Genomic DNA, 14,635 nt, shown 5'->3' with positions numbered 1-14,635 from the left:
TATGTTGAAGGTTCAAATTGATGTAACCATTGGTTAATAATAAATGGGTCAGTTTTTCTCATACTATTGTTCTCTGTTCTCCCGTCAATTCACAGACAAAATAACAGGATGTCACCAAATTTACCAGCACAGACAAATGTTATTAAACTTAAACATAGTGTACATACGTATGACGTCTCAGTTATCGCCCCAGCATTGACTCTGGCAGACAAAACAGCTTCAGCTGCCCCAGAGATCCTCCTAATCAACACTTCCTCAGGTGCTCTGACTCTCCTGATTAGCCTGTCTCTCTCTCGACCTGCATGCCCCACTGACTTGCCACACCTACCCCCTGATTCTGCCCTTCTGTGCTACATAAACAAAAAATAAAGTCTGTCAACTAATGACTTCACACTCAGTGAGAGTTTTTATTTATGGAGGAGTTTATATCAGACATGCCAACAAGGCCTGGACAGAAGACACAGACTTTAATGTTCTTCTTTTTCTGACAGTTACAAAGTGTGAGGAGAAGAATCTCTTACTCCTTCAAGCTAAGCCAGGACCTCTGTCATGGTTTGTGAACGCGTCACTGGTGGATCTGCTTCAGTAGGGGAGTCAGTGAGTGAGTGAGTGGGTGAGTGAGTGGGAGTCTCTTCAGCAGCTCCTCCTCTAACATGTGGTATTATTTAACAACCACATGTAGCAGGCTGGCAGTACACACACACACACACACACACACACGTGTTAGTTTCAGCAATGGATGGCTCTGCTCAGACTCAGATGAAATACTCTAATGGGGTAAAAGAAGATGAAAAAGTCGATGGAGCAGCTGGAGCCAATCCAAGTCCAGGCTCCTGTTTGGAGAGAATCCGGAGCGGCATCCCCCCGGTTTATCGACATGAGCTGGTGCAACTTTGCAAACTGGCTGGACCAGTGGTAAGACTTTCACCTCCAGCTGTTTTCACTATGATTAACCGTTGTTTAAGCTCTAAATTCTGTAAGAGATAATTCAGTTAATTTCAGTTTTCTGCAAGGACATTTTGTCTAAGACAAAAAAAAGTAAATTTCTCCATTGTTGTGTATGGGATATGTTATAACTGAAAGCTTTAATTCATTTGTGAATCTCCACAATGTGAATAAAGACAGTCATGAATTCACATTGGAATTATGTCCAGTCAGAATGAAATTGTAGATACGATGAATGCATACTTATAGATAGTCATATAGGTCTTGGTCTTGTCTTTGTATACCATGATGGTTTTTCTTTGTCTTGGTCTTGGTTCAATCTCAGACCCTAAAGATCTTGGTCTTGTCCAGTGGCATGCACAGACATTTGGAAGGGCAGGGGCAAAAATGAAAAGGGAACCTACTGCAAAGTGAACGCAACTAGGGAACTTCATCAACACCCTTTTTGATCGGCAGGGCACCCACAGAAAACTACGGCACTGCCTCTCCACAAGAAACAATCACATATTAATGTCTATGTGAATGGCAGACAGTAGGGCACTTCCTCATGTTTTTACCCCCGTGCACACCACTGACTTTTACCTTACACTCTCAGTTAAGTCATCGCTATGACACCGATGCCGCCGCCAGGTGAAAGTTCATCAAGTGTGTGACCCTCCATCACCGGTGACTTTCCTGTGACAGGTGTCGTTATCTATGCAAAGGTTCCCAGACTCAGTAACTCAGTAAGAGAGAAAACAGCGCTGACGACACCGGTGTGTAACAGCTCTGCAAACAACACCAGTTAAAAAGCAGCAGCAGTGAGTAAATGAGTGTATTACACTGTTACTTATAATTCTGCTGAGTCATTGCTGGGTTTGACAGCAGCACGTGACACTGGCCATGACACAGCACATCATAGGGAAGTTCAGATTTAGGTTCTCATAAAACCTACAGCACTTAAAACATGAACACAAAGTATACATACAGCTTTTTCCTGATCTTTTTACTCTTGAGCATCTGCGAATACCGACTAGATAATTGTATTTGTGTGGATGAATGGAGCAGAACAGTATTAATTAATATTAATATTATTCCTTACAGAAGTTTAGAGAGAATGAAGAACGGACTCTTTTTTTCATCTGTCTGGAGAATCATCACCACGTGATTTCTGTCTGAACAACTGCAAAGTCCTGAGGTGCCGTACAATACAACCGCTGTGACTTAGAGACAGGAGAGAGACAGGAGAGAGACAGGAGAGAGACAGGAGCATCTCCCAGTGTCTCCAAACCAAGACAAAGCAAAACAGATTCAACTTCCAGTCTAGCCTCTCATTCATTTGGAAAAACAGAGTGAATTAAATAGACTTCTGCACTTGAATGTATGATTTGTATAAAATAGTTTTTGTGCTCCAGATCATTTCCCAGACGATGGTGTTCATGATCAGCTTCGTCAGCACAGTGTTCTGTGGTCACCTGGGGAAAACTGAACTTGCAGCAGTAGCATTATCCATCGCGGTGAGGAGACTTCCTGTGAAAATTCAGTCTTTGCCAGCAAACGTGTCAGTGCAGTGAATTATGGTCTCATTTGCAGGTGGTGAACGTCACTGGCATTTCCATTGGAACTGGTTTGTCGTTAACATGTGATACCCTCATATCTCAGGTAGTATCCTCTTCTCTAACAAAGACAAACACGAGCAGTGCTGCTGGGTTCCCAGGTTATCCTGGGGTCCCATTAAAAACATCTCAACAATGATCTCTTGTATCATGTTATCTCATGACTCTGCTTACCGAAGCGCCGCTGTCTCCGTGTTTCATGTAGACATATGGGAGCGGTAACATGAAGCGTGTGGGTGTGATTCTCCAGAGGGGGATTCTGATTCTGCTGATGGCCTGTTTCCCCTGCTGGGCCGTTCTCATCAACACTGAACCTCTACTACTCGCTGTCAAACAGAGCCCAGAGGTCGCCAGGTCAGTCCTCATCTAATCCCCAAAACAACATGCAGCTTCAGCATCTCTCTCAGAAACCATGCAAGGTGTGGACTTTCAATAACACTTGTAGAAAGTGAATTAAAGGAACACCTTTTAACATTAATAATACAAATAATAAATAATGTAAGTGGTCTAGTATTAATTTGCACTTCATATTCAAAGTGAAGCACTTTTGTATTGGGGGTCTCCGGGGGATCAGTGGGCTCCAAGCTGCCATATAAGTTTGCTTATGCCTCGGGCTGGCTGCATATGGATGATTCTTAATCATCTTAATCAAAAAAAAGAAATAATACAATTGCGTTACTATTTCCATTCACACTTATATTCACACCTCCATTTAGAGCGTCCTGTCAGAAAGTCACTTGGCCGAACCTGGATTCAAACCTGCAACCTTTTTGCTGTGAGGCAACAATGCTGGGGATGTTAATGTGTAAGAATTGGAACCAGGGCAATTATTGATGTCCTCTAAAGTAAACAGTCCCTGCCAGTTTCACTCCCCATGTGACGCTACTTGACGTCTCCTCACGGTGGCTCTGCTCAAATGAATGAGGGAATCTTGGGCAAAAGGCGGGGTAACACCTGGACAGGTCAACAGTTACTCACAGGGCTGCATAGACACAAACAACCATCCACACTTGAACTTTGATGCAGCGCTCAGGTGAAAAACCTTTAAACCTTTAAACATAACATCACATTAAAACACACATGCAAACATCAATTTTAGTGCAAACAATTACATCATGTAAGCACTTTCAACGGTAAACACATTTAAAGTGAAGTTAAGTAACAAGTTAACAAACTTAATTACACAATTACAATACGTCTTTCAAATCCATCCCATTGTGTTGAACTCAAATGGCTTTAAATGGATTATATTTAGTTTAACAAAGATAACTTCAAACATTTGCAATGTACGCCCCTTTCTCCACAAACCAAAGACATTCAGCTAAAGAAACCAGAACATTATTTACATTTAGGAAGCTGATACAAGATAACTCGGTTATTATTTGGTGATTTATTTAGCAGTTTATTTCTAATAAATGAATTGTTTAATTGTTGCTGCCCTAAATGAAGTTATTCAATATCACAAACTAAAAAAGAAAGTGATAAACTAATAAGTCCACCTCTTTGGTTCAGAATGAACTTGTCAAAAGAATTGAGATCCATAGGAAGGAGATCGGAAGTCAGCTCAGTGTCCAAACAAGGGTTTTAATCTTGTACAAGAGGAGCATTCACAAAGCAACACACACGATCAGTTACAACGTGAAGACTCCCTGTCTTGTAGGAATCGCAAGGTATTTATCTGTCTCAATGGGTCAGCTATCGCCCTGCCATAAAGTGCAGACCCCCGCCTCTGCAGGGTTTGTTATCTCCTTGCTCTGAGTCGCTGGCCCTTTTGTCTCTATTCACAAGTCACATCAAACAGTTCCTAAAACAATACAAATGGTCACTTGTCACAAGTCGCATCAAACAGTTACATTAGCAATACAAAGGGTCAATGGTCTCAGGTCACATAGGTTGCATTGAACATTTGTCTTCATGTATTACATGAGGTACGTAATTCCCATAACAGAACTGTCCTGACATTTTCTGATGACTCATAAATGACTTTACAATCATTTGACATTCCAACATTAACTGTTGTGTTTATCGTTGTGTGCACAGTCTCTCGCAGCTGTATGTGAAGATCTTCATGCCTTCACTGCCGGTGAGTTTATGCAACAGTGTACAACAGGACTGGAAACTTTCTGACAACCTTTGAATGGTTTATGATACAATTAGATTTAGATATTTCTTAACATTTAGTGTGTGCCTTTATTTGATGGATGCAGTAAAGGAGAGACAGGAAGTGGAGTGAAAGATAACTATTGGGTCACAGTGGGTCACAGTTTATATTCAAAAATGTTACTCTGTCAAATGCTTGACCACTCGTTTGCATTTATATGACATTACCATGAACTGCACTTTGTGTTCCAAGCTAGGCGTGGGTCAAAATATCGACTTGGTGATATATTGTTGTCCTTCCTCGTGTGGTACGATTATCAATATGCAATATGCAAATATCGATATTTTAATCAACAAATTAAGATGCTCTAAAGTAAACAGTCCATGTCAGTTTCGCTACTTCATGTCTCCTCACGGTGGCGCTGCTCAAATGACTGAGGGAAAGTGACCTGGCCGAAGAAGAGGGAGTTTACATTGGGATAATGGTGGAGAACGCTACGCTAACAGATGCTCCATCCACGTTCAACACATAGACTTTAGCACCTTTGTTCTGTTTTGTGAATAAATGGAGAAATCTTTTTTAACATTTCGTTTTCTTCATGTAGACAGATATCGTGATGTATTGCTATATGTCTTAAATACAGTATATTGATTCTCACAGAATTGTTGTATTAAGATGTTATAGGGGACCATGTATCATGTATCGTATCATGTAACGTATCGTATCATGTAACGTATCGTATCATGTAACGTATCGTATCATGTATCGTATCATGTATCGTATCGTATCGTGTCGTGTCGCATCGTGTCATGTCGTATCGCATAGTATCGTATCGTATTGTAACGTATCGTATCATGTATCGTATCGCATAGTATCGTGTCGCATCGTGTCATGTCGTATCGCATAGTATCGTATCGTATCATGTAACGTATCGTATCATGTAACGTATCGTATCATGTAACGTATCGTCTCATGTATCATATCGTATCATGTAACGTATCGTATCATGTAACGTATCGTCTCATGTATCGTATCATGTAACGTATCGTCTCATGTATCGTATCGTATCATGTAACGTATCGTATCATGTATCGTATCATGTAACGTATCGTCTCATGTATCGTATCGTATCATGTAACGTATCGTATCATGTAACGTATCGTATCATGTAACGTATCGTATCACGTATCGTATCGTACCGTATCATGAGGTTCCCTGTGATTGAGCCCTATTCTGAGCTACTTAGAAATGTTAATTCAATTCAAAGTATTTGTTTAACATTTGTTTTGTCATCACAATGTTAGCATGCTAAGAGTTGCTAACATGGCTGCGGACTCTCTCGCTTCAGTGGGATTTTGTTCACAAGATGAGTTTGTTTAAAAGCCCATTATCTTATGTAAATGTGAGCTGCAGATAACAGGCGCTTTCATGTTTTTAAAGTTTGAACGTCAAGCATGTCGCATTAAGAACTTCTGTGACTGTGCGTGTTTGTGTTTCAGGCCTTAACACTCATGTTCTAATCTTTCATGTTCTCCTGCTGCAGGCAGCGTTCATGTACCAGCTGCAAGGAAGATATCTTCAGAATCAGGTGTGACACTTTCTTTCTCAGATATGATCGTGTCGCTGACACAATATTGATCCAAGGTTGTGCTGTTGTTCACAGGGAATTATATGGCCTCAGGTTATAACTGGAGCTGTGGTAAATGTCCTCAACGCTTTAATCAACTACGTCTTCCTCTTTCTTCTGGATTTGGGTGTTGCGTAAGTTTATCTTTGATCCTGTCACAGGAAACATTTCTGCTCGTAACAACCAAATAACTGTACTTTCATGTGTGTTTTTTAATTTTCTTAATTTTATCCTTGCTTTGAATTTGACTGTTTGCTTTGTCTTGAAGTGGATCTGCAGCAGCCAATGCCATCTCTCAGTATTTCCTCGCTGGGATCTTGTTCATTTACATCAGTGTGAAGGGTCTACACAAGGCCACATGGGGAGGTATGATGTTTTCAGGACATCAAGTCATCTTTCTTTCTTCTTTCTTTTGACTGCGGTTGCTTGTGTTAATTGTCGTTTTCTGCCCGGTGACGTCATCCTCTTTCACTGATTTAGTTGCCCATTGACAACTTACCGGTCTGTAATGTTTGACAAAATGATAACACTCTAACCATGTAATGTTGTGTAGAGGTCACTTTCTGGGTGGTTTCTTCCCTGTCTTAAGTCAAGTGTGCCGTCTTTATCTCTTTATTTCATTATGAGGAAAATCTTTATTAAAACCCTGCTGCTTATATCGCACTAAAGCTCAAGACACCGAGCCAGACAGCGTCCTGTCACTTAGGCCCTGTTTAGACTGCATTTGAAGCATATCCAGATTGTATATAGCTTGAGTTTCTGACAGTGTGAACAGCTAAGAAACATATTAGATCCAAACACATCTCCATCCATTTCACTCTGAACGTCTCGTTTGGGTCAGATAGGATTTCAAAGTGTCACACATTGTTAAACGATCAATATCAGAAGAAAGCTGACCAAACAGGCGAGTTAGTGATGCTGTCAGAGTGGTCTGTGGTTGTTATGATAGCATTTCGAGGAATACCTTTTATATTTTTACCAACTACTTCTATCAGGACATGAAGAGGGTTTTTAAAAGTGCACACTATGTGTTGACACAGAGCATTTGCACATTTAACATTTAATCTTTGTGCAAACAGTGAGCAAGTGTAGCATCGCGTCATCTAAGGTCTATGGGAGTGTTTTACAAAATTTGAACCTGAATTGAAAAAGAATAAAAAGTATAAACTTTTCAAAATGAAAGTTAATACTGCACAATAAAAACCAAATGTACATTCCCTTGGTGTCATAACTGCCTGGAATACAAATGCGTTATTAGTCATGCAGTAAATCTGATCTTTTGCTGACTTGAAGTGAACATTGACAGAGAGGTTATGTATTGAGTGAGCCCTCTCAGGATGAAACCGAGCTTGAAAACGTCTATGTGTCTATGACATGAAATGAACACATGATTGTGATGTGATTGTTGTGTACGCCCTTGCTGAAAGGGACATTTCAGGTCTGTGGTTATATCAGGAATTGACACGTTATCAACACTGACTGTGGATTGGTGCCCAGACACTGGCCTTCTCTCTGAGAATCGTTTCAGGCTGGAAACTGAAAGTTGTAAACTATTATCGTCCATAGGAAAGGTCATAGTAAATCTGCATTTGTACATCGTGATCCACTGCCGTCTCAATCACTAAGTATAAATGATTGATCTTGTGACTTTGGTGCTTAAAATTCTTTGTTTGGACTTAACTACGAGACACAAAATGACTAAATGAGACAACAGTAGACTTTGGTAGGGTTTACAAACTTCAGTTTCCTGCTGGAAGGTGGTCCAGGTGGTGTAGTGGTTAGATAAAGCAGCAACATAGTTAATGTAAGTACTGTGTGTGTTTGATTTTAGCATAGCTTGCATCATGAAAGTCACATGTTCAGCGGCTGAAACCAGTCCCTGTCAGCAACTATCCCTTTAACATCCAGACCCACGATCCACAGGTTGGTCCCTGGACTGTCTGCAGGAGTGGGGACCTTTCATCAAGTTGGCCATTCCCAGTATGCTCATGCTGTGTCTGGAGTGGTGGATGTTTGAGATCGGAGGATTCTTGGCTGGAGTGATCAGTGAGACGGAGCTGGGAGCTCAGTCCATCGGGTATGAGCTGGCAGTTGTGGCTTACATGGTAACTATGAATGCTGATTCTCTCATTTTCTCTGCTGAATGAAACACTTCTCTAGTGGAATTATAGATAAGGCACAGTTTTAAGGGTCCACGATCTCAGGAGCTATCAACAAAAATTCAATAAATATGCAATTTCACCCCTAGATGACCGACTGGTCTTCTAACACACGTATGGATACGACTGCTGATCTGTTTTTCCTCAGATTCCTCTCGGATTCTCCGCTGCTGCCAGTGTACGTGTTGGAAATGCTCTCGGTGCAGGAAACATAGAGCAAGCCAAGTTGTCATGTAAAGTTCCCGTCGTCTGTGCATGTAAGAACCAACACCAGCAGCTGTGGAAGTCACAAAAGTGTTCAGTGTTATGGTCCAGTGTGTAATAACAAATGTATGTAGTACTTACAAGTGAATAAGCGCTTTAACGTAAAAGTCATTTGCTCTCCGTGGCCTTAGAATAAGATTTTAAAAGGTTCTTAAGGTAAGGGCCTTACTTAATGGAGGCCGCCATCGTGAGCTGCCTGGACGGACTTGCGTTTTTGCATTTTGAACGAGAACTTACTTTACCAACGATGGCGGGCCAACAAAGAAGGAGGAGGAAATGGAGGGACCACTGCCGTCCACCGACTGGTCAGAGTGTCGTCACAGGAAGAGGCGTGAGCAAGATGTCCGACACGAGAGCGACAACCTGCGTTAATCCTCAACATTTAGCAAAGGAAACGTCTCACATCTCAATATGTGACAGAGGAGTCTGGTGTGTTTAGTGACAGCACTGCTGAAAGCCTGCGGTCGCGTGCAGCGATCAACTGTTTTTGTTTTCCAGACTCCTCTGTTTAGAAATGTCTTTGCTAAATGTTGGAGATTAACGCATGTTTTAGGATTTTTAAGTCTTTTTAACTGATCTACAGTTCGCCACTGAATCAGGGAAACATGTAAAACATGCAGGACGTGGTGTCCGTCCCCGAGGACGTCACGCTCATCACTCTTCCAGTGACGACACTCTCTGACCAATCAGTGGCCGGCAGTCTGTTGATGTCACATTTAAGTATCAGCTCAGTTCGCTTGGAACCTCGACAGAACAGGTACTAAAAAGATGTTTATAATGGAAAAGCACCATTAGACACTGGACCTTAAATAAAAATAAAAATAATCGCAACATAGATGATAAATGATGTCAGTGCTTTCCTGCTCGTCTGTCTGTCTACACTGACCAATAAGTTATTTTGATTTGTGTTTTGATACTCAGTTTTCAAGGTTTTTTTTTCTTAATGTGCAGCACCACAGTATTAACAAAATGTTTTTTGCTTTTTCTTTCTTGTCTCTTTGGCGTGACAGTCGCGATTGCATGCGTCGTGGCGCTTTGCCTCAGCATGGCCAAAGATGTTGTTGGATACGTTTTCACCACAGAACAGTGAGTAACACAAACCTTTCACTGAACCTTGTCTTTCTGATGTTTAAACTGATGTTAAAAGTGATGTTAAAACTGATGTTAAAAGTGATGTTAAAACTGATGTTAAAAGTGATGTTAAAACTGATGTTAAAAGTGATGTTTAAACTGATGTTAAAAGTGATGTTAAAACTGATGTTTAAAGTGATGTTAAAACTGATGTTAAAAGTGATGTTAAAACTGATGTTAAAAGTGATGTTAAAACTGATGTTAAAACTGATGTTAAAAGTGATGTTAAAACTGATGTTAAAAGTGATGTTAAAACTGATGTTAAAACTGATGTTAAAAGTGATGTTTAAACTGATGTTAAAAGTGATGTTAAAACTGATGTTAAAAGTGATGTTAAAACTGATGTTAAAAGTGATGTTAAAACTGATGTTAAAAGTGATGTTTAAACTGATGTTAAAAGTGATGTTAAAACTGATGTTAAAAGTGATGTTAAAAGTGATGATCCTGCTTCACGTCAGACAAGCCTGGACTTCTGGACTTCCAAACAAAAATGTGTTCGCTCCAGGCTCTTGTAAACTTTCAGTGACTCTCTGGAGTAAGATGAATGGATGTTCATCAGGAAGTTGAAGATGTCAGGATACTGCAGGTCCAAAATGATTGTATCTCCACCATCAGCACACCGGGGCATTAGAAGGATCAGATATATTTAATCTGTCTAGTTTTGTGATATATCGGTCGATCTAAGGGTGCTTTAACACCAGAGAACACGGTCTGCATGTCCCCGCAGATACTGAATGACAAATGTTTGCAGCTACAAGCAAAGAAAAATGATCAAGAGCAACAAAACAGGAACAAGGAGGAGAAAAAAATCCTTAGTTGCATTAGTTGTTGATTTTGTTTGTTCCTCATACTTTCGATGACTTTCAGTTCATCTAACTGCATGTTCTGTTTTTTAGGGACATTCTACAGAGGGTTTCAAGTGTCATGTTTGTATTTGGTTTCGTGCACATTCCTGACGCCGTGGCGGTAAGACACAGTTTTGAAAAATGATCTCCTCACATTTGAGTTCTAACACTGACCAACGTGAAGTTTCTGACCAGCAGTGTTTGGTGTAGACAGGGTGTCGCTGGGGGAGTTCTGAGAGGAGCAGGAAAGCAGTTGATTGGAGCGCTGTGTAACATGGTGGGATACTATCTCATTGGCTTCCCTATTGGCGTCGCCCTGATGTTTGCAGCAGACATGGGGATTGTAGGTAAGAGGGTGGGGTTCACAGGGTGGGGTTCACCCTGGACAGTCCATCACAGGGACACACAGAGACAAACAACCGTACACTCACACCGCGGTCAATTTAGAGTGTCCAATTTATCTAACACAGTTTTTGGACTGTGGGAGGAAAACCCCCGCACACGCGAGGAGAACATGCAAACCTTGATCTGAGTGCGTCACAAACCTGGTTCTTCATGCTGCAAAGACAAGAGTGTGAACCACTGTGTAACACGTTCAGGAAGGATATAACTTATTTTTTTACTTCCATAACAGGGTTTTGGGTAGGAACTTGCATTTGTGTGGTAATGCAGTCAATTTTCTTCATCACATATCTGTCCAAGCTTAATTGGGAGGCGGCTGCTGAACAGGTACATGAGTCATTGTCTTGAGCGATATTTGACCTCCATGTACATGCCTTTGACTGATCTCGTCGTCTATCATCAGGCTCTTGTGAGAGCAGGAGTCAGCGTTACAGAACAGAAAGGGATGGAATTAGAAAACGCAGGTAAACATCAGCACCAAAAAAAATCAAAAAAACATCTGCTGTGTTTTCAGTTTGTGTTAACCCTCAAAGTTCTCTCTCTAATTTCCAGAAGCGAACCACAACGAGATCAGTGCTGCTGCGTCCAAGTGCGAGAGCACTGACGAGGTTCACGTGTACGAAGAGGTGCACGGTCCAAACCAGAATAAAAGCACAACTACCACAGTGGGAGACGTCCTCTCAGTAAGACAACTGGTTTTACGGCGAGGATTCGCATGTCTGATTATGGTTGCCATCCTTGTTGTTGCAATTGTGGTCAACATCTTCCTCCTCAGGCTCCTGAAATGAATCCTGGGATGAGTTGTGTGCTTTGATAGGTTAACTGTAAATGACCTTGAACCTGGAAAGGGTTAATTGTGCTGCTACTTCAGGAGCCTCCATGTGTTTGTCACTCTACCATAAATTCCACATCGCTGGAAAGTTAAAGTGACAGTTGTCCCGTTATAAGTTCGTCTCATCTCCACACAGAATGTTTGGAGCTCAGCCTGTGTGATCGACATTTATCAAACTAAAGCTCCTCCCCCCCAGACTGCTCGGTTTAAAATGTCTTCCTTTAAGAAGGCTACTGTGAATACAGCATCATTGTCTTTGCAGCCTCTTCTCAGATCTGTTCCTTTGGCAAACAAGCAAACATCGAAGAGATGTCACACAAACCTGATTCATAAACCACTGAAGAAGGAGGAGCAAAGGACAGAGACAGACACAAGATTGGGGAGGGTCTTGAGAGTGTTTGCATCACTTTTGGTTAGTAAAGGCCACTGTAGTTCCCTGATACACTTGGGAATGGGAGGAGTTAGTGCAGGAGTCCTCCATGTTACAGTTTGCACTCTCACCCTTAGATATCGTTACGTCTTAGTCTCTGAAACCTTTAAGCGTCGTAGCAATACTTACGTCACAACCACGTTTCAGTATTTTTCTTTTTAGTGAATTTGCGAAACGTTTTTTTTCGTGTAGTGAATGAGGGGAAAAATACTTTCAAAATGCACTATAATATTCAATAATCACAAAACTGCACAACTGATACTAGATCACTTTTGAAAACATGAAATCTTGTTATGTCTTCAAAGGGTTTTTGTTGTTGTCAATATGTTGAGTCATGACTTTTGTATTTTACACTAAATGCAATTATCTATGTTATGACAATTCTATAAAAGTGAAGAGAGAGTTCTTCCTGTGGATTATATGCTGTATGTATAAATGAGTATGCCAATGTGCAAGGCAGGACTTTTGCCTTCATCTCAGTCTACTTTGAATTAAACCTTCTCTTTTGTTTCAATCATCTGCAGCTTTTCATTTCTTTGTTCAAGCCTCTGACAACATTGTGCTCGTCCTGAAACTCTTTGGCTCTTTTTCACAGTTTTTTATGGAGAATTTCAACAAGTTCCTCTTTCTGATGAGAATACTTACAGGTCAATTATTCTTTACCCAAATAAGTTCTCTGATCCTCTTTAGTCTTTTTCACACATCTCAATGGTTGGGTGTCAGGTCTTCTACAACAGTGGTTGTAACATAATGAATGTTGTCAGAAAATGGTGAAATATGGATTTAGGTCGTCCTTTCATAAAGTTCTGTGGGCTGAGTGTCTGTGAGGAGCTGTGAGAACGCAGCTTCTCCTTCATCCTCCTCTTCCTCACACCTGCTTCAGACTCTCCACTCCTCTCACAGCTTTATACATAGCAACTACACCCCCGGCAAATATGATGGAATCACCAGTCTTGGAGGATGTTCATTCAGTTGCTGAATGAACATCCTCCAAGACTGGACACAAAACTAAAGTCATTTCAAATGGCCACTTTCTGGCGTTAAGAAACACTAAAAGAAATCAAGAATAAAAACTGTGGTAGTCAGTAACCAAGCAGAGGAAATAAATGATGGAATCACCCTGTAAAACACCTGCATCAGATTAGATCTGCAGTTAAAAGTGTTGATCACACCTTGGAGAGAATTATCAAACTCCTTAAAGAGGATAAATCATCACGCAATGTTGCAAAAGATGTTGGTTGTTCACAGTCAGCTGTTTTTAAAATCTGGACCAAGTACAAACAACATGGGAAGGTTGTTAAAGGCAAGCGTACTGGTAGACCAAGGAAGACATCAACGCGTCAAGACAGAGGAACAAATGGGAGGAACTGTAAGAAATCATCAAGGAAATGGGATTTACACAGAAAAGCTAAACGAAAGCTAAGGAAAAGCAATCGTGGACTGTGAGTGACTGGATGAAAGTCATATTCAGTGATGAATCGCAAATCTGCATTGGGCAAGGTGTTGATGCTGGAACTTTTGTTCGGTGCCGTTACAATGAGATTTATGAAGACGACTGCCTGAAGAAAACATGCACATTTGCACAGTCATTGATGAGGTAAAGGCACTGGGGAGATGGTTGTTATTACGTCTTCAATAAAGGCACAAGTTGACGTTGACATTTTGGACACTTTTCTTATCCCATCAATTGAAAGGATGTTTGGGGATGATGAAAGATGATAATGCATCTTGCCATAGAGCAAAAACTGTGAAAACATTCCTTGAAGAAAGACACATAAGGTCAGTGTCATGGCCTGCAAATAGTCCAGATCTCAATCCAATTGAAAATCTGTGGTGGAAGTTAAAGAAAATGCTCCATGACAAGGCTCCAACCTGCAAAGCTGATCTGCCAACAGCAATCAGAGAAAGTTGGAGCCAGATTGATGAAGAGTACTGTTTGTCACTCATTAAGTCCACGCCTCAGAGACTGTGAGCTGTTTTAAAGGCCAGAGGTGGTGCAACAAAGAACTAGTCTTCTTTTGTTTGTTTGTTTTTCATGATTCCATCATTTTTTTCTTTCTAAAGAAGTAACTGTTACTGACTCCCACCATTTTTTTCTTGATTTCTTTTACGCCAAGAAAGTGGCCATTTGAAATGACTTTAGTTTTGTGTCAGTGATCTGCTTTTTTTCTACAAAATTAAACAGCTGAATGAACATCCTCCAACATTGGTGATTCTATCATTGTTTCTGATGTTCCTTCAAGTACCTACTAGGGGGCACTTGCATACCACTGGTGGTGCAAGCTAACTGCAAATTAAATGAAT

General features: G+C 40.8%; 1 protein-coding gene across 1 annotated transcript; it reads left to right on the top strand.

The window, feature by feature from the left end:
- Positions 1–520: 520 nt before the first annotated feature.
- Positions 521–12,850, top strand: LOC131467543 (multidrug and toxin extrusion protein 1-like). Its single transcript, XM_058641516.1, has 16 exons — positions 521–915; positions 2,340–2,441; positions 2,518–2,586; positions 2,746–2,894; positions 4,581–4,623; positions 6,185–6,229; positions 6,305–6,402; positions 6,537–6,634; positions 8,192–8,373; positions 8,576–8,684; positions 9,702–9,777; positions 10,719–10,788; positions 10,882–11,014; positions 11,302–11,396; positions 11,473–11,533; positions 11,622–12,850. Exons 1-16 carry the CDS (start codon positions 736–738, stop codon positions 11,855–11,857), a joined length of 1,746 nt encoding a protein of 581 aa, XP_058497499.1. The 5' UTR covers positions 521–735; the 3' UTR covers positions 11,858–12,850.
- The last annotated feature ends 1,785 nt before the right edge of the window (positions 12,851–14,635 follow it).

This window comes from Solea solea, chromosome 10 (assembly GCF_958295425.1).
Source record: "Solea solea chromosome 10, fSolSol10.1, whole genome shotgun sequence".
In the NCBI taxonomy this organism is placed as follows: domain Eukaryota; kingdom Metazoa; phylum Chordata; class Actinopteri; order Pleuronectiformes; family Soleidae; genus Solea; species Solea solea.
This window is presented reverse-complemented; position numbering and strand designations above follow the sequence as displayed.